Below are 26,317 nucleotides of genomic sequence, written 5' to 3'. Positions count from 1 at the left end.
TCACATGGACAAAGATAAGACCTTCTGGAGGAAAGTTCTGTGGTCCGATGAAACAAAAATTGAGCTGTTTGGCCACAATACCCAGCAATATGTTTGCAGGAAAAAAGGTGAGGCCTTTAATCCCAGGAGCACCAATTCTACCGTCAAGCATGGTGGTGGTAGTATTATGCTCTGGGTCTGTTTTGCTGCCAATGGAACTGGCGCTTTACAGAGAGTAAATGGGACAATGAAAAAGGAGGATCACCTCCAAATTCTTCAGGACAACCTAAAATCATCAGCCCGGAGGTTGGGTCTTGGGCGCAGTTGGGTGTTCCAACAGGACAATGACCCCAAACACACATCAAAAGTGGTAAATCAATGGCTAAATCAGGCTAGAATTAAGGTTTTAGAATGCCTTCCCAAAGTCCTGACTGAAACCCCATTGAGAACATGTGGACAATGCTGAAGAAACAAGTCCATGTCAGAAAACCAACAAATTTAGCTGAACTGCACCAATTTTGTCAAGAGGAGTGGTCAAAAATTCAACCAGAAGCTTGTGGATGGCTACCAAAAGCGCCTTATTGCAGTGAAACTTGCCAAGGGACATGTAACCAAATATTAACATTGCTGTATGTATACTTTTGACCCAGCAGATTTGCTCACATTTTCAGTAGACCCATAATAAATTCATAAAAGAACCAAACTTCATGAATGTTTTTTATGACCAACAAGTATGTGCTCTAATCACTCTATCACAAAAAAATAAGAGTTTTAGAAATTATTGGAAACTCAAGACAGCCATGACATTATGTTCTTTACAAGTGAAGTGTATGTAAACTTTTGACCACGACAGTATATATATATCTATATATATATATATATATATATATATATATATACACCCAAAACCAGTGAAGTTGGCATGTTGTGTAAAATCGTAAATAAAAACAGAATTCAATGATTTGCAAATCCTTTTCAACCTATGTTCAATCGAATAGACTGCAAAAACAAGATATTTAACGTTCAAACTGGTAAACTTCGTTATTTTTTGCAAATATTAGTTCATTTGGAATTTGATGCCTGCAACATGTTTCAAAAAAGCTGGCACATGTGGCAAAAAAGACTGAGAAAGTTGAGGAAAGCTCATCAGACACTTATTTGTAACATCCCACAGGTGAACAGGCTAATTGGGAACAGGTGGGTGCCATGATTGGGTATAAAAATCAGCTTCCATGAAATGCTCAGTCATTCACAAACAAGGATGGGGCGAGGGTCACCCCTTTGTGAACAAATGCGTGAGCAAATTGTCGAACAGTTTAAGAACAACATTACTTAACGAGCTATTGCAAGGAATTTAGGGATTTCACCATCTACGGTCCGTAATATCATCAAAAGGTTCAGAGAATCTGGAGAAATCACTGCACGTAAGCAGCAAGGCCGTGACCTTCGATCCTTCAGGCGGTACTGCAACAACAACAAAACATCAGTGTGTAAAGGATATCACCACATGGGCTCAGGAACACTTCAGAAACCCACTGTCAGTAACTACAGTTGGTCGCTACATCTGTAAGTGCAAGTTAAAACTCTACTATGCAAAGCGAAAGCCATTTATCAACAACACCCAGGAACGCTGGCTTTGCTGGGACTGAGCTCATCTAAGATGGACTGATGCAAAGTGTAAAAGTGTTCTGTGGTCTGACGAGTCCACATTTCAAATAGTTTTTTGGAAACTGTGGACGTCGTGTCCTCCGGACCAAAGAGGAAAAGAACCATCCGGATTGTTATAGGTGCAAAGTTGAAAAGCCAGCATCTGTGATGGTATGGGGGTGTATTAGTGCCCAAGACATGGGTAACTTACACATCTGTGAAGGCGCCATTAATGCTGAAAGGTACATACAGGTTTTGGAGCAACTTATGTTGCCATCCAAGCAACGTCTTTTTCATGCAAGACAATGCCAAGCCACGTGTTACAACAGCGTAGCTTCATAGTAAAAGAGTGCGGGTACTAGACTGGCCTGCCTGTAGTCCAGACCTGTCTCCCATTGAAAATGTGTGGTGTAATATGAAGCCTAAAATACCACAACGGAGACCCCGGACTGCTGTACATCAAGCAAGAATGGGAAATAATTCCACCTGAAAAGCTTCAAAAATGTGTCTCCTCAGTTCCCAAAGGTTTACTGAGTGTTGTTAAAAGGAAAGGCCATGCAACACAGTGGTAAAAATGCCCCTGTGCCAACTTTTTTGCAATGTGTTGCTGCAATTAAATTCTAAATTAATGGTTATTTGCAACAAAAAAAAAGTTTCTCAGCTCGAACATTAAATATCTTGTCTTTGCAGTCTATTCAATTGAATATAAGTTGAAAAGTATTTGCAAATCATTGTATATTGTTTTTATTTGTGATTTACACGTGCCAACTTCACTGGTTTTGGGTTTTGTACTATATATATATACATCTACATACGTGTATGTATATATATATATATATATATATATATATATATATATATATATATATATATATATATATATACTGTGTGTGTCACATGAGGTTTGTTTTTATTGTTGCAGACCAGGGAAGGAGCTGATGCCTCGACGAGAAGATGGGAGTGTGTGTTACTCCAATACGCACTACAAAGACACATGGGCCGCCATGGAGGAGCTCGTAGACCAAGGTCTGGTCAAGGCCATTGGTCTCTCCAACTTTAACGCCAGACAGACCGATAACATCATCAGCACAGCCAGACACAAGCCCGTGGTCAACCAGGTAGAACTAATGCTGAGTGTTAAGAAAAAAATTCGATTTTACATTTAGATCTAATATTTAGATTTCCTATAACATTTGGATACAGATTTAACATTTAAATGTATATTTTACATTTATATTTTAGCATTTAGATTCAGAATTTAGAATTTAGATTCAACATTTAGATTTTACATTTAATATTTAGATTTAAAATTTAGATTTTACATTTAGATTTATTCTCAAATTTAGATTTGACATTGATTAAAATGTAACATTTAGATTTAAAATTCAGATTTAACATTCAGATTTGTACATTTAGATTCCAATTTAAGTCAACATTTAGATTTTACATTTCGATTTTACAGTTCGATTTTAGATTAAGATGTAACATTTTTATTTATTATTTAAAATTCAGATTTGACATTTAAATTTAGATTTAGGTTTAACATTCAGATACATTTGTATTTTGATTTAAGGTTTATATTTATATTCAACAATTAGAGTTAACGATTAGATTTATATTAAACAACCCCAAAAGGGACAAGCGGTAGAAAATGGATGGATGGAATTACATTTATATTTACCATTTAGATATAACATGTTTTCATATTTAAAATTTAGACTTTACATTTATTTTTAATGATTCAACTTTGAGTAGTTTAGTTTATTTCAAACATGCTTGCAAAGTTACATCAAAATAGTTTATAGTTCACAGGTCATCATTTCTCACACTGTGTGTGCTTCATGGTTGCTGTAGGTGGAGTGTCACCCATATTTGTCCCAAGTCGATCTTCTGGCTCACTGCAGGTTAGTCACGCATCTTCTGAAATACTAGAAGCACAACTTATGTGCTGATGAACGCACCACAGGTCAGTGGCAGTGTGTCTGACAGCCTACAGTCCTCTGGGCAGCGGGGATCGCCCTTGGGCCTCAGCTGACGAACCTTGTCTGCTGCAAGACCATCGACTGGGAGAAATATCCAAGAGGTGCCATAAAACACCTGCACAGATCATACTGCGGTAAGACTTCTTTAATATTAATGTGCATGTCTAGGACACAGCATTAGGCACAGTCAAGTTTACGACAATGCCGTCTGTCCAAGATCTCATACTTGATCTCCTTAGATTGACAGACAATGGATTAACATTTACAAACTTTAATCATGTTCAATTTGTTATTTTGCACGACAATGTATTTTCTCATGAATTCATTTTAGTACAAAATATGCATCAGATTAAATTCACGTTTGATTTAAAAAAAGTATAAAAATATTGATTAAAAGGTGTGGATATATATATATATATATATATATATATATAGTGAAGTGAATTATATTTTTATAGCGCTTTGCTCTAAAGTTAAAAAGTGAACGTACCAATGATTGTCACACACACACGAGGTGTGGCGAAATTATTCTCTGCATTTGACCCATCACCCTTGATCACCCCCTGGGAGGTGAGGGGAGCAGTGAGCAGCAGCGGTGGCCGCGCCCGGGAATCATTTAGGTGATATAACCCCCAATTCCAACCCTTGATGCTGAGTGCCAAGCAGGGAGGTAATGGGTCCCATTTTTATAGTCTTTGGTTTGAACTCACAACCTACCGATCTCAGCGTCAGTGACTCAAAGCACTTTTACATAGTGAAACCCAATATCTTAAGTTACATTTAAACCAGTGTGAGTGGCACCGGGAGCAGGTGGGTAAAGTGACTTGCCCAAGGACACAACGGCAGTGACTAGGATGGCGAAAGCGGGGATCGAACCTGGAACCCTCAAGTTGCTGGCACGGCCACTCTACCAACCGAGCTATACCACTCGGTTGGCTAGATCGGTTGGAGATATAGATTATTTAGGATGCAACCTGCAGTAGAAAAAATGTACACTGTAAAGAAGTGTAATCAAAATAGTCACTTGAAATTTGCAGGGCATTTAACTTAATTTCACAGAGAAGGTCGAGACCAGGGTTCCCCAACCTTTTTCCACTAAAGGGACAAGGGTTGTCCCGATACCAATATTTTGGTACCGGTACCAAAATGTTGTTTCGATACTTTTGATACTTTTCTAAATAAAGGGGACCACAAAAAAATGGCATTATTAGCTTTATTTTAACAAAAAATCTTAGGGTTATTATTGCAAGTTTGTCCTTAAATAAAATAGTGAACATACTAGACAACTTGTCTTTTATTAGTAAATAAGCAAACAAAGGCTCCTAATTAGTCGGCTGACATATGCAGTAACATATTATGTCATTTATCATTCTATTTTGTCAAAATCATGAGGGACAAGCTGTAAAAAAGGATTATTAATCCACTTGTTCATTTACTGTTAATGTCTGCTTACTTTCTGTTTTAACATGTTCTATCTACACTTCTGTTAAAATGTAATAATCACGTATTCTTCTGTTTGGATAATTCACATTAGTTTTGGATGATACCATAAATTTAGGTATCGATCCGATACCAAGTAGTTACAGGATCATACATTGGTCATATTCAAAGACCTCATGTGTCCAGGGACATATTTTCTGCGTTTATAAACATATGATTTTTTTTTTTTAAAGGAAAAAAGATGTGACGATAAAACATATCGATGTCGCCAAGTAGTATCGACTAGATACGCCATCATTACAGTGGATGTCAGGTGTAGATCCACCCATGGCATTTGTTTACATTCAGGCGCACTAGCTTTTGTTAGTGGTAACGCTGGTGAGCTAACATATCCTCCTACAGCGTGTAGTGAAACATGTTTAGCCATTCCTTGTCCTGCAGGGATGATACTTGTAAGAAACGTACTTTATTTGTCGCCATGGAGGCGAGGATTAGTGATTTAGAAGGAGTGATTTAGGACGTTCGCTGCTAGCTAGCCTCTGCGATGAAGTGGCGACTTGTCCAGGGTGTACACCGCCTTCCGCCCAATTGTAGCTGAGATAGGCTCCAGCACCCCCCGCGACCCCAAAGGGAATAAAGCGGTAGAAAATGGATGGATGGGCTGCTAGCTAGCCATGTTTTAAAGCACCTCTTCCTGAGGGCATTTGTTATAACTTCACCTTTATCGTTAGTTTTTAAAGGGGAACATTATCATAATTTCAGAAGGGTTAAAACCATTAAAAATCAGTTCCCAGTGGCTTATTTTATTTTTCGAAGTTTTTTACAAAATTTTACCCATCACGCAATATCCCTAAAAAAAGCTTCAAAGTGCCTGATTTTAACCATCGTTATATACACCCGTCCATTTTCCTGTGACGTCACACAGTGATGCCGATACAAACAAACATGGCGGATAGAACAGCAAGGTAGCGACATTAGCTCGGATTCAGACTTGGATTTCAGCGGCTTAAGCGATTCAACAGATTACGCATGTATTGAAACTGATGGTTGTAGTGTGGAGGCATGTAGCGAAAACGAAATTGAAGAAGAAACTGAAGCTATTGAGCCATATCGGTTTGAATGGTATGCAAAAGAAACCGACGAAAACGACACGACAGCCAGCGACACGGGAGAAAGCGAGGACGAATTCGGCGATCGCCTTCTAACCAACGATTGGTATGTGTTTGTTTGGCATTAAAGGAAACTAACAACTATGAACTAGGTTTACAGCATATGAAATACATTTGGCAACAACATGCACTTTGAGAGTGCAGACAGCCCAGTTTTCATCAATTAATATATTCTGTAGACATACCCTCATCCGCTCTCTTTTCCTGAAAGCTGATCCGTCCAGTTTTGGAGTTGATGTCAGCAGGCCAGGGAAGCTAGGGTCGATATTCTTCTATGCCATCTCTGTCGTAGCATAGCTTTCGTCGGTAAAGTGTGCGGAACAAACGTCCAATTTCTTGCCACTTTCGCATCTTTGGGCCACTGGTGCAACTTGAATCCGTCCCTGTTTGTGTTGTTACACCCTCCGACAACACACCGACGAGGCATGATGTCTCCAAGGTACGGAAAACAGTCGAAAAAAGGGAAAATAACAGAGCTGATTTGACTCGGTGTTTGTAATGTGTTTGAGAAAATGGCGGATTGCTTCCCGATGTGACGTCATCGCTCCGAGAGCGAATAACAGAAAGGCGTTTAATTCGCCAAAATTCACCCATTTAGAGTTCGGAAATCGGTTAAAAAAAATACCGTATATGGTCTTTTTTCTGCAACATCAAGGTATATATTGACGCTTACATAGGTCTGGTGATAATGTTCCCCTTTAAGCCAAAATGCGTCCTTTCTCCCTTTTTTGTCTACACACTGTGTCTGCTTGTATGTATTCAGTGATTGTGCGCTGCCGAACATGCTCCTCTACTCGTAAAACCAGCAATGTCACGATGTGACAACACACCGTCATGCCCAAACAGAATATAGTACCGTTTTTGATTCATTAGTACCGCGATACTGTACTAGTACAGGTATACCGTACAACCCTACTAGGGACCAGTTCAATGTATCCATTATTTTCACAGACCGGCTTTCTACATGTAGCAGATAAAACAGCAAAAAAATGTCTTTGGTTACAATCTAGCACATGAACATTTTATATGTGCATTAATGTACCATAACAAAGGAGTTATAATATAAATCTATAAACAAGCTTATTGGTGTGTTTAGTGGGACAGGCGAAAGTTACGTCAGAGAAGATGCGGTAGTTTGTAAATTGTTTCTGTGCGACCCGGTAACAAATGCGTCACGGATTGTTAACGGTCCCCGGACCGGTGGTTGGAGACCACTGGTCTAGATGTTATTACAGCATAAAGTTAGATCTGTGGAAATGAATTGTATATTTTATATGCAGGTGGCACATTCAGAGGGGTGTTGTGTGCATCCCCAAAAGTGTGACCCCCTCCAGGATCCAGCAGAACCTGCAAGTGTTTGACTTCACACTGTCTGAGCAGGACATGAAGCTCATTGACTCCTTCAGTTGCAGCAAGCGTTTCATCGTACCAACAGTGGAGGTGATTGAGCACGTTCATGCTTTAATTATTTACAGTAACTCAAGATTTGCTTTTTCCTCAGAGGGATGGCAAGAGAGTTTGGAGAGATGCTGCACATCCTCATTTTCCATTTCATGATCTTTACTGAGGATGAATAATCATCTGGATTAAAACCTGATTGACTTCCCCATGAGAATCATTCACCCTCAAACCATTTCATCCTTAAAAAATGTTCTCGGTACAGCAGTGTTAACAGCGCCACTGTGTGGTCAGTATTATAATTACTCACGCACTGGTTTGGGTAAATGTAATAATTTCAAACAAAGCACTATTAACACTTTGTGAGATTTTATTTTCAACAATAACCTTGACAAATTTGTAATACATTATATGCTACTGTTTTATTAAAAAAAAAAAGAAGTAATTTAGCGATGTTTCTTTCCCCATTTTCTTAGGGTCAAGCATAGAATCCTGCCACTAAATGTATCATAATATACTGAAAACGAGGCCACTCGATAAATCCCCCCCACCCCACTGGAAAAGCTCGGTAACTCACCTTCCATTTGCAAATATCCCCTTGTCCCTTCCCACAACAAAGCCAGGGCAAACAACGTGGCTACATGCTGTCTCCGAGGGAAATCATACAAAAAAAACAGGTACACAGGAAAGAAGCACAAAGTCCTAAAAAGGTGGAATCTGGTGAGAATTTGTACAGGTGTTATCCCTGTGCTGACCACTGAGGGGCAGTGTGTGACTTATCCATAAAGGTCGTCGTCATTATCTTCATTGAAAACAGGGCCGGTGCCGCTTCCTCCTGTGCCGTGGCTTGGACCGCTGCCGCCTGTTGTACTTGTGGGGAACCTGACAAAGAAAACCCGTTTAAAAAGGATTCTTCACTGCGTTGCTCTGACCGTGCAGAACAGGCTAAAAAACTATTACCTGAAGCTGCCGAAGCCACGGCTCTGCTGCAGCGTCTGTGCAAACATCTCGTACTTGCGAATGTCATTGTCACTGACTGAGCGACGGGCAAATCGCATGGCCTCTTCGAAGTGGTCCTTCCTGATCTCAGGCACAGGGTCGTCTTCTTCCACCTCCTGTGACGAGCAAAAGGTGTTAGGAAAAACTGAAGGTGATGCCCAGGCAAAGCAAGGAGGTGACAGACTGACCATAGCTGAGGGGTTGGTCTGCCTCTCCCTCTCTCTGCGGATCTCGTTCTCGATGCTCTCCCTGATGGCCAGTTTACACGCCCGCTGGCAGATCTCTGTGAGGTCAGCCCCAGAGAAGCCACTGGTCATCTTGGCCAGGAAGTCAAGGTCCACATCCTGGGTTGAAATGAAGAAAAAGGTCAGATGAAACGGGGTTGTGATTTGTCCATGTTTTCTGCCAAAATGTTGCCTTTAGGGCTGGGATCAAACAGTGGACAAAAATGAACGCAATGATTTTGCCAGCCTCAATATTAAGGTCTTGTTTGTTGTCCTCATCTCTTGCCTCCAAACAGCCAGCGACAGAGTTCACCGGGGTAAGCACCTGGCTGAGTTTGTTCCATAGCAAATATAAAATGGAGTGAGCGCTCGTCATCTACTATCTTTGTTTGGGAGGGCGGGGCCGCAATCATACACACACACACCGAGTCCAAGTCAGCCACATAATTCAAACATTGTTCAACATTGGTCAAATCTACAATAAGGCTGCACGATTAATTGATATCAAAGTTTTAATTATCCTAACCACAAGAGGCTGAAGTTTTTTGGGGGTTTTTTCCTCCGCCTCCACCGCTTGAGTGGCCGACATGTTCACCAATCAGTGTTTGTTCGTCTCTCGCTTCAAACAGGGAGAAAGATGTCACACTCTGTGAATTGCTTTAAGCACCTGAGCGCACTTATTTAACAGTAGCATTAACTGAACGCAGTGAGTCCTCTTTTCAGTCATCTTTGTCTTGGTGGGCAGAAGGCGCCAGCTTTAAACAGACACGTGCACACGCACGCGCAAACGTACACAGAAAGCAAGTACAGACAGCCTTCCTACTCGTGACTCGCTAGTTAGAAGTGCCGCAAAGTAACAGAATTAGGAGTAGAAAATATGACTACAAAGCCAAATAACCTGTTGTGGGAATATTTCAGCTTCAAATCTGATGGGCTATATGAGCCCTACAACACGGACAAACGAGCAAGAATGCTGTGATCACGGGGTGGCAGCAAACAAAGACAACATATGACTTGGTTTTACAAATAGGGAAAACAATGTTTTTTTAAGATTTTCAGTATTAATTATTTTTAACTATTTAAAATGTTTGTAATATTTTTTTTTTGCCTGCAAAAATGAGTCAACTTTATGTGTTTGTTAACTTACGATAAAGTTATTTACCTTCCAATATACATAAATTAAAGATCCATCAAAAAATAGATTTTGAATCGAATTGTAGCTCCTGAACTGTAATCAAATCGTGAGGTGCCCAAAGATTCCCACCTCTAGTTACTTGAATTATTATATATTTTGATTACCGGTACATTACATTATAAATACTGTATAGTTTTCCTCAATTATTTCTTCAGTTTAAGAGCATGATGTAGACAAAAGCTTTGAATCTGTCTGCATAAGCCAAATATTTTTAAAAGACAGTTATTACATATTGTTCTAATGTGAAGTACCTTGACACAAGAATATGTTGATTGACAATCCAAAAGTAACATGTCTTCCTTTACCGGTACTCATTATTTTCGCCATTTCATGCATTTTTATGTATAAAATATAAAAATCTCAATTTTGGAGAAGAAACAAATCGCAATTAGGTTTTTATTTAAAATTGGGCACCCCTACTTTAAAGTGTGTTCATTTGTAGCGGTCAAGGCAAGTCATAGATCAGTTAGCTTTTCTCCTTTGTGCACCTCAGTGACGTGAATATCGAGGATTCCTTTGTCGATTGTTATTGCAGTTAATATTTTCTTATTGAGTTAAGTTAAACTTATAATACATGTCAACTACGTATTTCTTCTGAACGCTGCTGAGGAGATTATATTTCTATCTGTCTTAGGTCATAGTTTTAGCAACTAAATTACCGGTACCATTTATTAGCAGGCTAATAAGCGCGAGTTAGCTTCTACCACTATGCGTATATTTGTCTAAGCATTTTTCTTTTTTGCACGTGTTGGTTGTTAATTTTGTAATAAAATAATTCCAGGCGTGACTTGTCACCTTGCTGATAGGACTCTTGCGCAGGTTGGCCTTCAGGATGCTCATTCGGCTCTTCTCATCGGGCAGGGGGATGTAAATGAGCTGGTCCAGACGGCCGGGTCTCAGGATGGCGGGGTCAATGATGTCCGGTCTGTTTGTGGCGCCGATGATGAAGACGTTCTTCTTGCTGGACATGCCGTCCATTTCGGTCAGGATCTGGTTGATGACTCGGTCAGCTGCGCCGCCGCCATCTCCCACGTTGCCGCCACGGGCCTTAGCTATGGAGTCCAGCTCGTCAAAGAAGAGGACACATGGGGCTGCTTGGCGAGCCTGGGAAGGCACAATTTGTCAGACCAAACACTTTTAAACGTTGAGAAATCCTCATCACCAACCTTGTCGAAAATTTCTCTGACGTTGGCCTCGGACTCTCCAAACCACATAGTGAGCAACTCGGGTCCCTTGATAGATATGAAGTTGGCCTGGCACTCATTGGCGATGGCCTTGGCCAGTAGTGTCTTACCACAACCAGGGGGTCCATAAAAGAGCACACCCTTGGATGGGGTCATGCCAAACTTGAGGAACTTGTCTGGGTGCTCCACTGGATACTGAAGAAAAAGATTGATGAAGAACAATGACCACATTTTAAAGCTTGCAGTTGGTAATAACATGGAATGCATTGCTAAATATGCTTGGATCATACCTGCACCAACTCCTGCAACTCCCTTTTGACATCTTCCAAACCACCAATATCCTCCCAGGTAATGTTGGGAACCTCAACAACGGTCTCTCTGAGGGCTGATGGGTTGCTCTGGCTCAGGGCCCACTGCACAACAGTGTTGAGTTAGTTATTGACAATAATTGGAAATTTAGATGAACACCCCCCAAGATGTTTGTACCTTGAAGTCATCCATGGTGACAGCGAGAGAGTTCATGACCTCTGCATCAATGGTCTCATCCTCCAGATCAATCAGGTCCATCTTCTTCCTGATGGCCTGCAGGGCCGCCTCGGAGCACAGAGCAGCCAGATCTGCACCCACGTGACCATGGGTCTCATTGGCAACCTGCCACAGGATACGTAGCACTTAATAGTGCTAAAGGTGCTGCATTGTGCCATAGTGGCAATCTTAACACTTAATGTAGGGCCAAACCATAAAATGATGGTGATTAATTTCAGTTTGATCACAGCGATCACCTGTTGGCATAACCTCGATCAAACAAGTCGGTAATGTCTGTTAGAAGATACCGCAGTAGTAAACAGTAGGGATGCAACGGTACTTGGTATAATTATGCAGCTAATTTTTATTTGACAGTTTTTGAAATATCTTGTGTGACATCATGTGTGACTTTATTTGTTTTAAAATATTGTAATGGCGTTATGTACAAAAAGTGCACTTTCATTTAGTGTTGTTTTTATATGTCATTTCATTTTAGTGACATCATGCACAAAAGTGCATTAATAATAACTGGGATTTATATAGCGCTTTTCTAAGTACCCAAAGTCGCTTTACATGTAGAACCCATCAATCATTCACACCTGGTGGTGGTAAGCTACTTTCATAGCTACAGCTGCCCTGGGGTAGACTGATGGAAGCGTGGCTGCAATTTGCGCCAACGGCCCCTCTGACCACCACCTATCATTCATCATTCAGTTCACCGGTGTGAGTGGCACCGGGGGCAAAGGGTGAAGTGTCCCGCCCAAGGACACAACGGCAGCGATTTTGGATGGTAAGAGGCGGGGAGCGAACCTGCAACCCTCAGGTTTCTGGCACGGTTGCTCTACCCACTACGCCATGCCGCCCGCTTTTCATAGCTTGTTTTAAAATGTCTCTGACAATCTTGCAATTTCTGTTGTAAAATGACATGAATGTTTGTGCCACTGCTTAATAACTGTTTAACAAATACATTTTTGGTAAATTGACTTAGTTGTGATTTCCCCTTTCTGCATGAAAGTTTAAAATGAGCATATATTAATGCAGTATGAACAAGAATGTTTTAATGTAGACACAGAATCATCATACTGCTGTGATTATATGCATCAAGTGTTAATTCAAGGCTAAGGCAAAAATATTGAGATATACATTGTGTATACATGACCTAAAAATAGAGATATTAATACAAGGCCATATCGCCCAGCCCTATATACATCTAAATATTTTTCATATTTTTCAAACTTTTTGTATTTGTTTGCTTTGATTCAACTCCTCTGACATAACATGTAGTAAAAAACTCTGCAGACATTTTTTGTTCAAATCATTTTTGAAAATGGGGATAAAAACATTTTCTTCCTGAAATAATCATTAAATGAGTTTTATGTGTTGGTGCACATTTTACAGTACCTCAAATTGAACGTTAATGTACTTTCATTAAATATAAGATACAGTATTAGATTTGTTTTTAAACTCCACAATCTGGGTCACTGCTTGCCATTTGCCAAAGCAATGGTAAGAAGCATTGATGTTAGGGATGTCCCGATCCAGGTTTTTGCACTTCCGATCCGATACCGATATTGTTTTTGCATTTCCGATCCGATACCGATACTGACCGATACCGATACTGACCGATACTGGCCTATCCGAGCATGTATTAAAGTTTAAAGTTATTTAGCCTACCGTATTTTCCGCACTATAAGGCGCACCTAAAAACCACAAATTTTCTCAAAAGCTGACAGTGCGCCTTATAACCCGGTGCGCTTTATATATGGATAAATATTAAGATTCATTTTCATAAAGTTTAGGTCTCGCAACTACGGTAAACAGCCGCCATCTTTTTTCCCCGTAGAAGAAGCGCGCGGTGCATGCTGGGATATGTGACGTTTCATTTCCATTTGTGTGTTTATGTAAAGACCCCAAAATGGCTCCTATTAAGTGTGTTGTCTGTCTAATTATAAATAATGCAGACGAGGCGTGTTAACTGAGTTCTCAACGTTTACTCACAGCGTGCTCATAACCACATTCTAACTCCCAGCATACAACAACGCTTCTCAGGGCTACCGCGCATGCTCGTAACTATCGTTGCATGCTGGGTAGTGTAGTTGTTATATTTGCTAGCTCATAACAGCACATTGAGAGACACGCTTACGCGCTTAATTCAATACTCGCCGTCATTCCGGGTGGATTGACAAAAGACCTCCAGCCGCTAGATATTGGTGTCAACAGGGCATTCGAAGCAAGACTGCTAACTGCGTGGGAACAGTGGATGACAGAAGGCGAACACACCTTCACTAAGACGAGGAGGCAGCGCCAGACGACGCCAACATCTGCCAGTGGATCGTAAATTTGCCCAACTTTTCACTTCGGACACCGAAGACGAAGGATTTACGAATGAAGAATAACTTCAGAAAGTGAGCGCTATGTTTATTTTGTGTGTTGTGACATTAACGTTCGAGCAACATTATGTTGCTATTGCTCTGCACTACTTTGAATTTTACTATGTTTGTGATTGCACATTTGCGTACATTTTGGGAGTGAACAGAGTTGTTAGAACGCTGGTTTTTAATATATTATTAAAGTTTGACTGACCTATCTGACTGTTTTTTTGACATTCCCTTTAGCGCAGCGTAGGCGCGGCTTATAGTCCGGGGCGGCTTATTGGTGGACAAAGTTATGAAATATGCCATTCATTGAAGGTGCGGCTAATAATCCGGTGCGCCTTATAGTGCGGAAAATACGGTACTTAGTTGTCAGAATCATGTTGAAAAGGGTTTTAGTACTCTTGATAACAACTAGCCAGCTGAATTAGGGGAGTTTGAATAATACACAATGGTTGGTAACAAGAAATTGACCTGTTTATTGAAGGCTAAACACAAATTAGACAAAATTATACATGACAAACGGAAATGGCATCATTGAACTAGGGCTGGGCGATATGGCCTTTTTTTAATATTGCGATATTTTAAGGCCATATTGCGATACACAATATATATCTCGATATATTGCCTTAGCCTTGAATGAACACTTGATGCATATAATCACAGCAGTATGATGATTCTATGTGTTTTGATTGATTGATTGAGACTTTTATTAGTAGGTTGCACAGTGAAGTACATATTCTGTACAATTGACCACTAAATGGTAACACCCGAATAAGTTTTTCAACCTGTTTAAGACGGTGATTCATGATACAGATATATACTATTTTGATGGTGAGGAGTCTGGACGTGTGGCACCGAATGGAGATAAGCGTCTCGACAGACGTCACAATATTTGAACAATGATGACAAACTGTTGTCTCTGTCGTGTCCGTGTGTCGAAAATTGTTATGCCCTTATTTTTTTATTTGATTTTGTGTGTGGCATAGATTTGCCGTGCGCAGAGGACGCTTGAGCAGGCGCGCACCTTAGCAGCTGCGCTAGCATCACAGCTAACGTTAGCCATGCCGCTACCTCGCTCTCTGCTGGGAGAGGACGTATACGTATGTGACGTATGCAGTATGTGATGTGTGTCGTGACAGTATGTGACGTGTGTTAGAAGGTGCGCTCACTGTCTGTGAGAGGGAGACACAGGAAAGAGTGAGAAGAGCCTGTCGTGTAATGCCAGCAGCTAAAAGCAACTGCGTGAGAATTGTGGATGTGTTGAAGTGTGCTGGAAAATGCGGAACGGAAATTACAGAGCAGCAGAAAAGTGGAATGTATTATTTAAATAGGTGCGTTGGAAAACACGGACCGGGGTTTTTTTTTTTAAAACTGGATCTGGATCGGCATTTTCCCATGCCTTGCCGATACGCAATTTTTGGCAAATATCGGCAGCCGATCCGATATTTGGATCGGATCGGCTGCCGATATTTGCCAAAAATTGCGTATCGGTTAGGACATCCCTAATTGATGTACACAGGTAATTAAAGAATACAAATAATTTACAATTTGAATGTGTTGTTTAGTAAATGTTAACTTAAAATAAAAGTCCTATAGTATTTTTAGTACACATGATACTGTGTTTACTGCAAAATTAAGTTGGTGACAAACAAAACAACAAGATAACTTCCGGGAGGGAAAAAAGTTGTTCTCTTTAAACCATGGCCCTAAAACAGAGGTACTGACTGTAGCGTGGGTTACATCTAGTAGACAACCAAAGATCTGAACAAAATGACCTTTACCTGCTGTTAGTCTATATACACCCCAATCAAGCATGGCGGAAATGTAATTTACAAAATACTGCAGTAGTAAACAGTAGGGATGCAATGGTACTCCGTATAATCCTACACAGGACCACCCTCCTTAAAATTAAAAAAAAAAAAGGTGATATTATTCAAGATCGGATAATATGAAACAATTAATCTGGATCTTTTTTTTGTCATATCGCACAGCCCGTCACTCAGTGCATGAAGTGAAGTACTGTAAACTGTGGACTCAACAGTAATATCCTTTACATTTGTCACTCTGTTTACTCTGTTTCATTGCAGCTATTTGCTAAAGTCAAAAAAGTTAATTTTATTTCTTATGTAAACTCAGCCCCCCATCTTGACAAAAAACTGAACTTTTGATATATTTTTTTTGCAAATGTATTAAAAAAAGAAAAATTGAAATATCACATGGTTATAAGTATTCAGACCCTTTGCTGTGACACTCTTATTTACACATGCTGTCCATTTCCTCTGATCCTCCTTGAGATGGTTGTGCTCATTAATTGGAGTCCAGCTGTGTTTAATTAAATCAATTGGACTTGAGTAGGAAAGGCACACACCTGTCTATATAAGACCTCACAGCGCATGTCAAAGCAAATGAGAATCATGAGGTCGAAGGAACTACCCAAGCAGCTTAGAGACAAAATTGTTGCAAGAGACAGATCTGGCCAAGGTTACAATATAATTTCTGCAGCACTCAAGGTTCCCAAGAGCACAGTGGCCTCCATAATCCTTTTGGCTACCCCTGTGGTAAATTTTAAATGTGCTTTATGAATAAAGTTGATTTGATTTGATTAAATGGAAGAAGTTTGGGACGACCACAACTCTTCCTAGAACTGGCCGTTCAGCAAAACTGAGCAATCGGGGGGGGAGCCTTGGTGAGAGGATGTAAAGAAGAACCCAAAGATCACTGTGGCTGAGCTCCAGATATGCAGTAGGGAGACGGGAGAAAGTTCCACAAAGGCAACTATCACTGCAGCCCTCCATTATTCGAGGCTTCATGGCAGAGTGGCCTGACGGAAGCCTCTACTCAGTGCAAGACATGAAAGCCCGCAAAGAGTTTACCAAAAAACACATGAAGGACTTCCAGACTATGAGAAATAGGATTCTCTGGTTTGATGAGACCAAGATTTGAATTTTTGGGCGTTCATTTTTAGCGGTATGTGTGGAGAAAACCAGGCATTGCTCATCAACTGCCCAATACAATCCCAACAGTGAAACATGGTGATGGCAGCATCATGCTATGGGGGTGTTTTTCAGCTGCAGGGACAGGACGACTGGTTGCAATTGAAGGATAGATAAAATGCGCTCAAGTACGGAGATATCCTTGAAGAAAACCTCTTCCAGAGTGCTCAGGACCTCAGACTGGCCCGAAGGTTAACCTTCCAACAAGACAATGACCCAAAGCCGGGGTCGGCAACCTTCACCATACAAAGAGCAATTTAGCCCATTTCCAACAAATAAAACCCATCGAGCGCCACACACTCTGTTTGATCCCAAAAATGACGATAACACCACTTATAGTTTCAATCCACTTATGGAATAACATTTATGAAATCAAACACTAGGCAGAAAACGACTTACCAAGTTTATTTGCTCTGATCAGCTTTCCGCAGCAGTTCCAAAACTGCTCTTTTTCGGTCATCTCCAGCTGGGTATTTTTTCGCAAATGCTGTGTATTTGTTCTGGAAAGGTCTTCGACATTTGATTTTTTGGTTGTTTGCTATTGTCTCGTCACATATTAAGCACACACGTCAACCAAACTAGTCAACAGTGAAGGCAAATGAATCTGTCCATGAAGCATTCAATGTTGTATTTTCCATCAATTGCTAGCTTACCGGATGTTGACCGCTAAAAAAAGAATACAATTGTTTGGCAACAAAGGATGACAGATAAGGGGTGTGACATACATTTTGAGCGACAAAATATTAAAATGTTTTATTTTTAGATTACAAAATCCCAGAACTCTACAATAATATTTAAATAAAATAACTAAAATAGAATTAATTAAAATTAAATAGCCGTTATTTATTAAAATTTTGTGTCAAAGGCAAGCCAAAGGGAACCAGGGCAGGGGCATGAAAGAGCCGCAGGTTGCAGACCCCTGCCCTAAGCACAAAGCTAAAATAAAGGAATAGCTTCCAAACAGCTCTGTACCCATTCTCGACTGGCCCAGCCAGAGCCCTGATCTAAATCCAACTGAGCATCTCCAGAGAGACCTGAAAATGGCTGCCCACCAACGTTCACTATCCAAACTGCCAGAACTGGAGGGGCTCTGAAAGGAAGAAACGCAAACGACCCCCAAATCTAGGTGTATAAAACTTGATGTATCATTCCCAAGAAGACTCATGGCTGTACTAGCTCACAAGGGTGCTTCTACTCAATACTGAGCAAAGGGTCTGATTTCTTATGACCATGTGATATTTCAGTTTTTGTTTAATAAATTCGCAAAAAATTGTACACTTCTGTTTTTTTTCTATACAGATGGGGTTCTGAGTGTACATAATGAGAAATATAATTAACTTTCTTGATTCAGCAAAAGGGCTGCACGGAAACAAAGAGGTAACATTTTAAAGGAGTCTGAATACTTTCCCTACCCATTGTACGATGTAACACAAAACAGCTAAATAACATGTGCTGTTGTAAACTATTTACATAACCAAAGTAGTGTTGACAGACCTGTTCCAAGTCCACGTCATCAGCCAGCTTCATGTTCTTGGTGTGAATTTGGAGAATCTCCAGTCTTCCAGTGGCATCAGGAATGCCAATGTCCACTTCTCGATCAAAGCGGCCTGAAGGGGTTCAAACATTCTTGTTAGCTACACACAAGAGACAATATAACAGGCAGTTAAATCGGAATATTAAATACACTAACTGCGTATTTTACTGTAATCAGTGTTCAAATGTAGCCTTTGTTCGATTGCAACACAGGCAATCATTGTTTGAAAGGCTTAATGTAGAGAATCTATTTTGACCATGAACTGTACTGTATTGTACAGTAAATATGGATTCCAACGGTGAACTGCATTAACGATAAGCTACAGGCTGAGAAACGGGTAACGTGGTCATGGCAAGCAAAGCATAATAAATACCAACAACAATTCATATTTGTCCATTAAACGGTTAAATGTATTAATTGTCTGTATGATTACAATTGTTTAACATTTTTGTAAGTAAAAATCACAAAACGTGCACATTTCCTGATCATACACAGATAGAGAAACCTAATATGAGGATGTCATTATAGGCTTTCACAGTTGCTTAGTGCGTAGCCAACTTACAATATGAGTGAAATGCGCCTATTTCCATATACACTGGACAAAAACAAGGTAGAAACCAGACAAGCATGGTGGCAAGGATTCCCTTTTTTTTAGTGCACAAGTAAGCTAAAGTGTATCTTAGTGTCCTCAGCAGTCAGCACCATGGGCAGAGGGTGTGACTATTTCTGTTTGACAGTGTGTCACGATGTTTGCAGAATCAGTTTTACACCATAACTTTCTACACATAAGTGTGACATCATTATTCTTCCAAATAGGACTATAAATACAGTAAATCATACTGAAATGTGCTGAGTCAGAGCGTATCACGAACATTATGTTATGTAGTTTCTAATCAAATAGACTAACAAAAGCAGTTGTTTCCATGGCAGCGCAGGCTTTAAAAGTGCTTTGATATGCTTTTTAAACAATATTGTTGACAAGCATCTTAATTTAGTGGCAGCCAAAATCGTGATTATGATTAAAATTTGAGTAATTGTGCAGCCCTCGCAATGATGTCAATAAAAGATTCAAATGCAGTTGCATCTACACTTCAAAGCTTGCAAAATCTAAAATATTTTTCATTGGACACAAAGTTGTCATCAACGTTAAACTTTGTAATGTTTGGTTTCATCTAAAGCTTTGACAATAGAGGGCGATGTACAAGCAATGTCACGCAATTGACTACTCTATACCAGACTTGAAAAACAATTAATAAATCAAGCTATTTTACATAAAACTGTGGATTAGGACGGAAATTACTGTCATTTACCAAATCGTCTCAGAGCTGGATCTATGCTGTTGGGTCTGTTTGTGGCTGCCATGACAATGACATGAGCTCTCTGTTTGAGGCCATCCATCAGAGTCAGCAGCTGGGAGACAATGCGCCTCTCCACCTCCCCATGAGTCTACAAAAAACACATTGTTGCAGGTTTACTCACATCGGAGAGTCTATCTACTATTACAAACTAATACAGTATACAGATGCGTATAATTTCTTAAGTGCAGATTAGTTTTTAAGAATAAAAATTGTGCATCGATTTACCACTCAGGCTTACCTTCTCACGCTTCGGGGCAATAGCATCAAGCTCATCGATGAAGATGATGGCAGGAGCATTTTTCTCTGCTTCCTCAAATGCCTTCCTCAAGTTACTCTCACTCTCTCCAGCCAGCTTGCTCATAATTTCAGGGCCTTTCAAAAACAAAATCATTTTAATTTTTGAAAATGTGTGGGGTGGGTTATACACATGCCTTATTTGTTATTGAAGTACATATGGTTATTTGTGAAATGACAACCAGACTTATCTCAAATACTGTATGTTTTTAGTTTTGGTTTTGAGTGGTCATATTCAAATAAATAGGTGGCTCTTAATATGTTTTTGAGATGGTCAAGTCAACAACAACAAGCAAAACTAGTCCAGCCAGTTCTGACAACAATACATTCATACAAGTATTGAATTTCCCTACCATTAATAAGGAAGAAGAAAGCTCCAGTTTCATTGGCTACAGCCCTTGCAATCAAGGTCTTTCCAGTTCCAGGGGGTCCATAAAGAAGGATTCCACGTGGGGGCTACAAAAATAATAATTGTGTAAAATAACACTACTGTGCTTGGTACATTGCAATTTGTCATTGCACAGCATAGGAGTATTTAAAAAAACAAGAGACAATATATATTTTACTTGGCAGGAAAAAATTGTTTTCCTTAATCAAGTCTGCACATGCATTGCAATATGTGCTCAAGTGACAGCAATGTGAGAGCAACATAAACATGAGATAGAACGAATATAGTCTTGTTACTTTTATACTAATCATTACAAATGTAACAATTGCTTTGGTTAACTTTACATCCATCGCAGCAAGATATGATCATTGTTGTGAGCCATGTATTGCCCTCATATTATAAGATACGCCGGAATTAACTAACCCTAGGGCGGTGTTGATGTAAAATATTATTGTAATACATTGATAATATGAACTTTATGGGAAAATGTAGTTCTACTTTGCAATCTATCGCTGACAGTATGAGGACTTAAATTATGGAATTGATTAAATAAGCAAAGAAGTCAATGTATGAATATAATCCAGTTTAAGAGGCTGTTCAAAATACAAGTGTTTACAAAGTAAAAGAAAGAAAAATTATGATACTTATTGAAAATAACATTCATCTCATTAAGTGAATCATAACTGAACTATTAAGAGAACTGTTGTATTTAGAAATCAATTACCGTATATAAATGGTGTTACAAATTGATAACAGGAAGTAAACATTTGTGTAATTGCTAATAAGTGGAAAGGGGATAAGATTAAATAAGCTTTGCTTCTTCTTACTCCTTTTCGGACATGTTAAGAGAAATTAAAAATATCTTATGTATCATATAAGCCTGCATACATGTTCGAAATAAACTTCAACCAACTAAAAGTTGAGAGCAACAAATAGGAGAATCCCAGCTTAGACAATTTATCCTGTGAGCATTTTAAAGTACCGTATTTTCCGCACTATAAGGCGCACCTAAAAACCACAATTTTTCTCAAAAGCTGACAGTGCGCCTTATAACCCGGTGCGCTTTATTACGATTCATTTTCATAAAGTTTCGGTCTCGCAACTTCGGTAAACAGCCGCCATCTTTTTTCCCGGTAGAACAGGAAGCGCTTCTTCTTCTACGCAAGCAACCGCCAAGGAAAGCACCCGCCCCCATAGAACAGGAAGCGCTTCACCCGCCCCCGGAAGAAGAAGAAAAAACGCGCGGATATCACCGTACGTTTCATTTCCTGTTTACATCTGTAAAGACCACAAAATGGCTCCTACTACGCGACAAGGATCCGGTTCATAAAAAGACGCAATCTCTCCATCCGCACACGGATTACTACCGTATTTCACAGCAACTGATATTCCTGTGAACTGCACTGTGGAACGGGAGCACGTACGGTGAATATTCGCACCACAGGGAATGAGAAGTCATCCTTCACTGTGGTTCTAGCTTGCCATGCTAACTTCCACCCATGGTGATATTCAAAAGGAAGACCTTGCCAAAAGAGACCTTTCCAGCCGGCGTCATCATAAAAGCTAACTCGAAGGGATGGATGGATGAAGAAAAGATGAGCGAGTGGTTAAGGGAAGTTTACGCGAAGAGGCCGGGTGGCTTTTTTCACACAGCTCCGAAGGCGAACACACCTTCACTAAGACGGGCAGATAGCGCCGGTCGACATACGCCAACATCTGCCAGTGGATCGTAAATGCCTGGGCAGATAGTTTCGGTCACAACTGTGGTCCGAGCTTTCCGGAAGGCAGGATTCACAGAACTGCTGCACAACAACAGCGACACTGAATCCGATGACTTCGACGAGGCGGAGCCGGGCCATTTTTGGATCCCACGCTTGCGCAACTTTTCAATTCGGACACCGAAGACGAAGAATTCGAAGGATTTACGAATGAAGAATAACTTCAGAAGGTGAGCGCTATGTTTATTTTGTGTGTTGTGACATTAACGTTCGAGCAACATTATGTTGCTATTTATTGCTCTACACCATTTTGAATTTTACTATGTTTGTGATTGCACATTTGCGTACATTTTTGGACAGAGTTGTTAGAACGCTGGTTTTCAATATATTATTAAAGTTTGACTGAACTATCTGACTGTTTTTTTGACATTCACTTTAGCGCAGTGTTTTTTTGACATTCACTTTAGCGCAGCGTAGGCGCGGCTTATAGTCCGGGGCGGCTTATTGGTGGACAAAATTATGAAATATGTAATTCATAGAAGGTGCGGCTAATAATCCGGTGCGCCTTATAGTGCGGAAAATACGGTATGCCATTTTCAAACAATACGCCCAGAGAACATATAGTTATGAGCAGATGATAAAACTGAAAATTTACTGAAAGTGTAATGAAAATCCACCCATACCTTTTTGAGCTTTAATGCTAACTGACAAAAAACCCTGATATAACCAAAAATAATTCATGCAATACATCAAATTATAAAATTCCAATATAAATGTGTTTGATTCCACTTACTCTTCTTCATTTTGGTTTGCTTATTGTGCAATGTTTCTACAAGCCAGGCATTGTGGATTGTTTTAAGATAATCAATATATTTGAGGATATATTAGATCTATAACCAAAAAGTCGGGATGTGCAGATCGATCGCCAACTGATCAGTTTCGAATGATTTTCTTGAAAAAGTATGTGATGGCCATTGCCGATTACGGTAATGCCTTCCAAGGGTAGTAACAGTATATGTTCCAAAACTATAATGGATAGATCCATATTTTTATTTTCTCAAAATCATTTTTTTATTGTTTTTGCTAATGTTTACTAATTCAGAGACAAAGTCCACGTTCATAGGAGGACTTTGATGGCCAAAATTATTTCAATGAGTAATAGAGTTTGATTTTGTTTAGTTAAGGTTTACCTTTAACTGTTTTTCTCAAACAATAGTATGTATTAAAAGAGAATAATAAACTAGTTAAAATAGTGTGCTGATATTGCTAAACTGTCAATAGCGCTCACCGTAAATACATTGAAAAAAGTACAGTTAATCCTGTACATGTGATTTGGTATGGATATCGGCTGATGTATTGGAATCATCAGCATAAATTCATGAGCAAAACATCCCTACAAAAAAGCTATTTGACATTTATACAGTAATATCATAACTTGAAGTAATTCCAAACACAGCCATCAGGACTAAGAAGCAAATGCAGCAACATTCCAAAGGGAAAGTGGAGCCATGTAAATCCATACCTTGACACCGATGGCCTTGAAGAGTGCAGGGTGTCTGAGAGGCAGCTCCACCATCTCTTTGATCTGAGCTAGCTGCTTCCTCACTCCGCCAATGTCGTCATAGCCAACCTCATTCAGAGACTCCTCTTCATCCTGTATGAAGAGTGTTCCAAGTGTGAATTTGGTCAACTTGTGTACAACCAGACTCGCCTGCTACTACCCACCTCTCTCCTGATTGGCTCTCCCTCACAGTGAATGACTGTGTCGGGGGCAACAATGCAGTAGGGAGAAGGATCCGTCTCCACCACTTTGAATTCCACGGCACGCATGCCTCCTCTGACCAGGAAAATATCACCTTCACACAGTAAAACGAGAACATGTTCAAATTCACACCGTACATGAAATCGTTTTGGATCATCAGGACCTTGCATCCACTAACCTTTGCGAATTGGTCTGTAAGCCTCCAGGAAGTACGGCTTGAGATAAACCTCAAACAAGTTGCCAGTGATTCCTTCTACAGTGTCATCTATCGGGAGGACATGGATCCTCTTGCCATACTTCACATCAGGACATGGCTGAATGCTGGAGGCAAAAGCAATGCACTTATTTTTTTTTAGATCCATATTTAGGATGAAGCAAGGTCAACTGTGAAGTTTCGCCCCCACCTGATGACATCCCCCAGTCGGACCCTCAGGTTGTTGCGGACCACCCTGTTCATCCGAACCTTCTCATCAGAGCAGGTGTCATCAGAGAGCACGATGCACACGGTCTCACGTCTTTTCTTGCCCTTCATCAGCACTGTGTCGCCACGGAAGAGCTGCAACTCGTCCATTTTGGTCTGGAAACATTATTGCCCTATTTTAGTATTCCACTGTTAAAATCCCTAACCTTTGAAATCGACATACCTGAGAGAGCGAGACCACACTGTTGTCTTCATTGATGGATTCATCCACAATCAGTCTGTTGGGCCTGTTCTTCTGTTTCAGAATAGCAGTGGCTAAATCATCATTCTTTGCTCTGAGTGGAGAAAAGGATTAAATTAACAAATACTGTTAATTTTACTTTCTATTTTAATTAAACATCTGTCACTGCTTACGTATCTCAAGCCTACACAATGTGTAATGAAGGGTTAACTTTACCCATACACTGTAATGCAGTAGGTATATTAATAGCATGTGTTTGGGGAGCTAATGTTTTTACATTGCTTCAACAAATATTGTCCGTATATACCTCCCATTTTAACTGAACATATATGTATCAATCATCTAACAAAAATATTCAGTTGTGATTTTAAAAAAATACTTAATTGAGTAAACATTTCACTTCATCCCAATCCCTTCATGGCATATAAACATAAAAAGACGACTGCCGTTGAAAATATTGTCTTTAATAAAAATGACATACTCATGTTTGAAGTGGTTCTAAAATAATCGGGGCTGGGTTTTTTATCATTCATTACCATGTCGTTAGTACGCTAATGTTAGCCTTTGAGCTAAGCGACTGGCGAGAAAACAAGCCCAGATGACACAGCAAAAGACTCAAGAGGAGTAACTCGGTTAGCTCTGAAGATCCCTATTTAAAAAGACATGTATACGTAACTGCTCATTGTGGTATAGTCCACGCCAGCTTCCAACTTGTAGCGCGTATTCGTCGGGCAAAACAACATTTAACCGTTGGTGTTATCTTGTCAGTTAAATGGGCTCACTTAGCATAAAGGCTAAACAGGTTAGCCTGCTAGCTCGCTTCACGCACTGTCGGCAGTGCTGTGACGCGGCCAGCGGCCACCTTAGTTGTACCACGTAGTTACGTTAATATCGCTTCCATTTCATTCCCTCGCCAAATATAAGAGCTGGGCTAGCAAACAAACATAGTTGGTGTCGGGATAAAGGCCACCTCTGTGTGACGGTGGATGGTTTTGGCCTCAATGCTGTTGCTATGCTAACACTTAGCATCCATCGGACAGCAATGACTGCGCTTTGTCAAGTCGTTGGCACACGGCAAGTTAGCGCAAAGCATTAACCGGAGAGCGACAGCAGGGAGAAATAACACCAATCTGACAACTTCCATCAAATGTTCGGGATAATAGTAGCTTTTTCAATGACGTTCGCTATGAAGTAACTGACCCCGTTTGCTGTATTGCTAATATGTTAGCCGGCGAGCTAACTTTGATAAACTTGTGATATAACGACACGCTGGCATTACTTTTGGATAAATGTCGCATTAAAAAAAAATGTGTACTTACTCCCCTCCCGATGCCATTGTTGTCCACCTGGGTTACAATGAATAAATAAAGAAAATCTAGCTAAATATGCAATGTTTCACTGTCTTCCGTTCTCCTACTTGGACTAATATCACGCGAGTGTTGAGGGGTCTCAGTGGTTTTCTATACTGGTGTACAGAAAGCTGGGTGCATC

The 26,317-nt window shown here is 40.1% G+C and overlaps 2 protein-coding genes across 5 annotated transcripts in view; one reads left to right on the top strand and one right to left on the bottom strand.

Annotated features, from left to right (window-relative positions):
- Positions 1-8,056, top strand: part of akr1a1a (aldo-keto reductase family 1, member A1a (aldehyde reductase)) — a 16,307-nt gene extending 8,251 nt beyond the window's left edge. For all 4 annotated transcript variants that reach the window (XM_061986464.1, XM_061986465.2, XM_061986466.1 and 1 more), the window contains exons 5-9: positions 2,549-2,744; positions 3,481-3,530; positions 3,593-3,742; positions 7,498-7,657; positions 7,719-8,056. In XM_061986464.1, coding sequence (XP_061842448.1) covers positions 2,549-2,744; positions 3,481-3,530; positions 3,593-3,742; positions 7,498-7,657; positions 7,719-7,784 — 622 coding nt within the window. In that variant the 3' untranslated portion in view covers positions 7,785-8,056. The remainder of the gene's footprint in view (positions 1-2,548; positions 2,745-3,480; positions 3,531-3,592; positions 3,743-7,497; positions 7,658-7,718) is intronic.
- On the bottom strand, positions 7,968-26,306 carry vcp (valosin containing protein). The gene is made up of 17 exons (XM_061986461.1): positions 26,146-26,306; positions 24,809-24,920; positions 24,569-24,741; positions 24,343-24,485; positions 24,128-24,258; positions 23,925-24,056; positions 20,650-20,752; positions 20,241-20,374; positions 19,955-20,090; positions 18,605-18,717; positions 11,704-11,868; positions 11,508-11,630; positions 11,200-11,412; positions 10,829-11,137; positions 8,803-8,958; positions 8,576-8,730; positions 7,968-8,497 (listed from the first exon to the last, which is right to left on the bottom strand). Exons 1-17 carry the CDS (start codon positions 26,160-26,162, stop codon positions 8,392-8,394), a joined length of 2,421 nt encoding a protein of 806 aa, XP_061842445.1. The 5' UTR covers positions 26,163-26,306; the 3' UTR covers positions 7,968-8,391.
- Positions 26,307-26,317: the final 11 nt, after the last annotated feature.

Source organism: Nerophis lumbriciformis, linkage group LG12 (assembly GCF_033978685.3).
Source record: "Nerophis lumbriciformis linkage group LG12, RoL_Nlum_v2.1, whole genome shotgun sequence".
Taxonomy (NCBI): Eukaryota; Metazoa; Chordata; class Actinopteri; order Syngnathiformes; family Syngnathidae; genus Nerophis; species Nerophis lumbriciformis.
The sequence above is the reverse complement of the archived record's forward strand: the minus strand, read 5'-3'. Positions and strand labels throughout refer to the sequence as shown.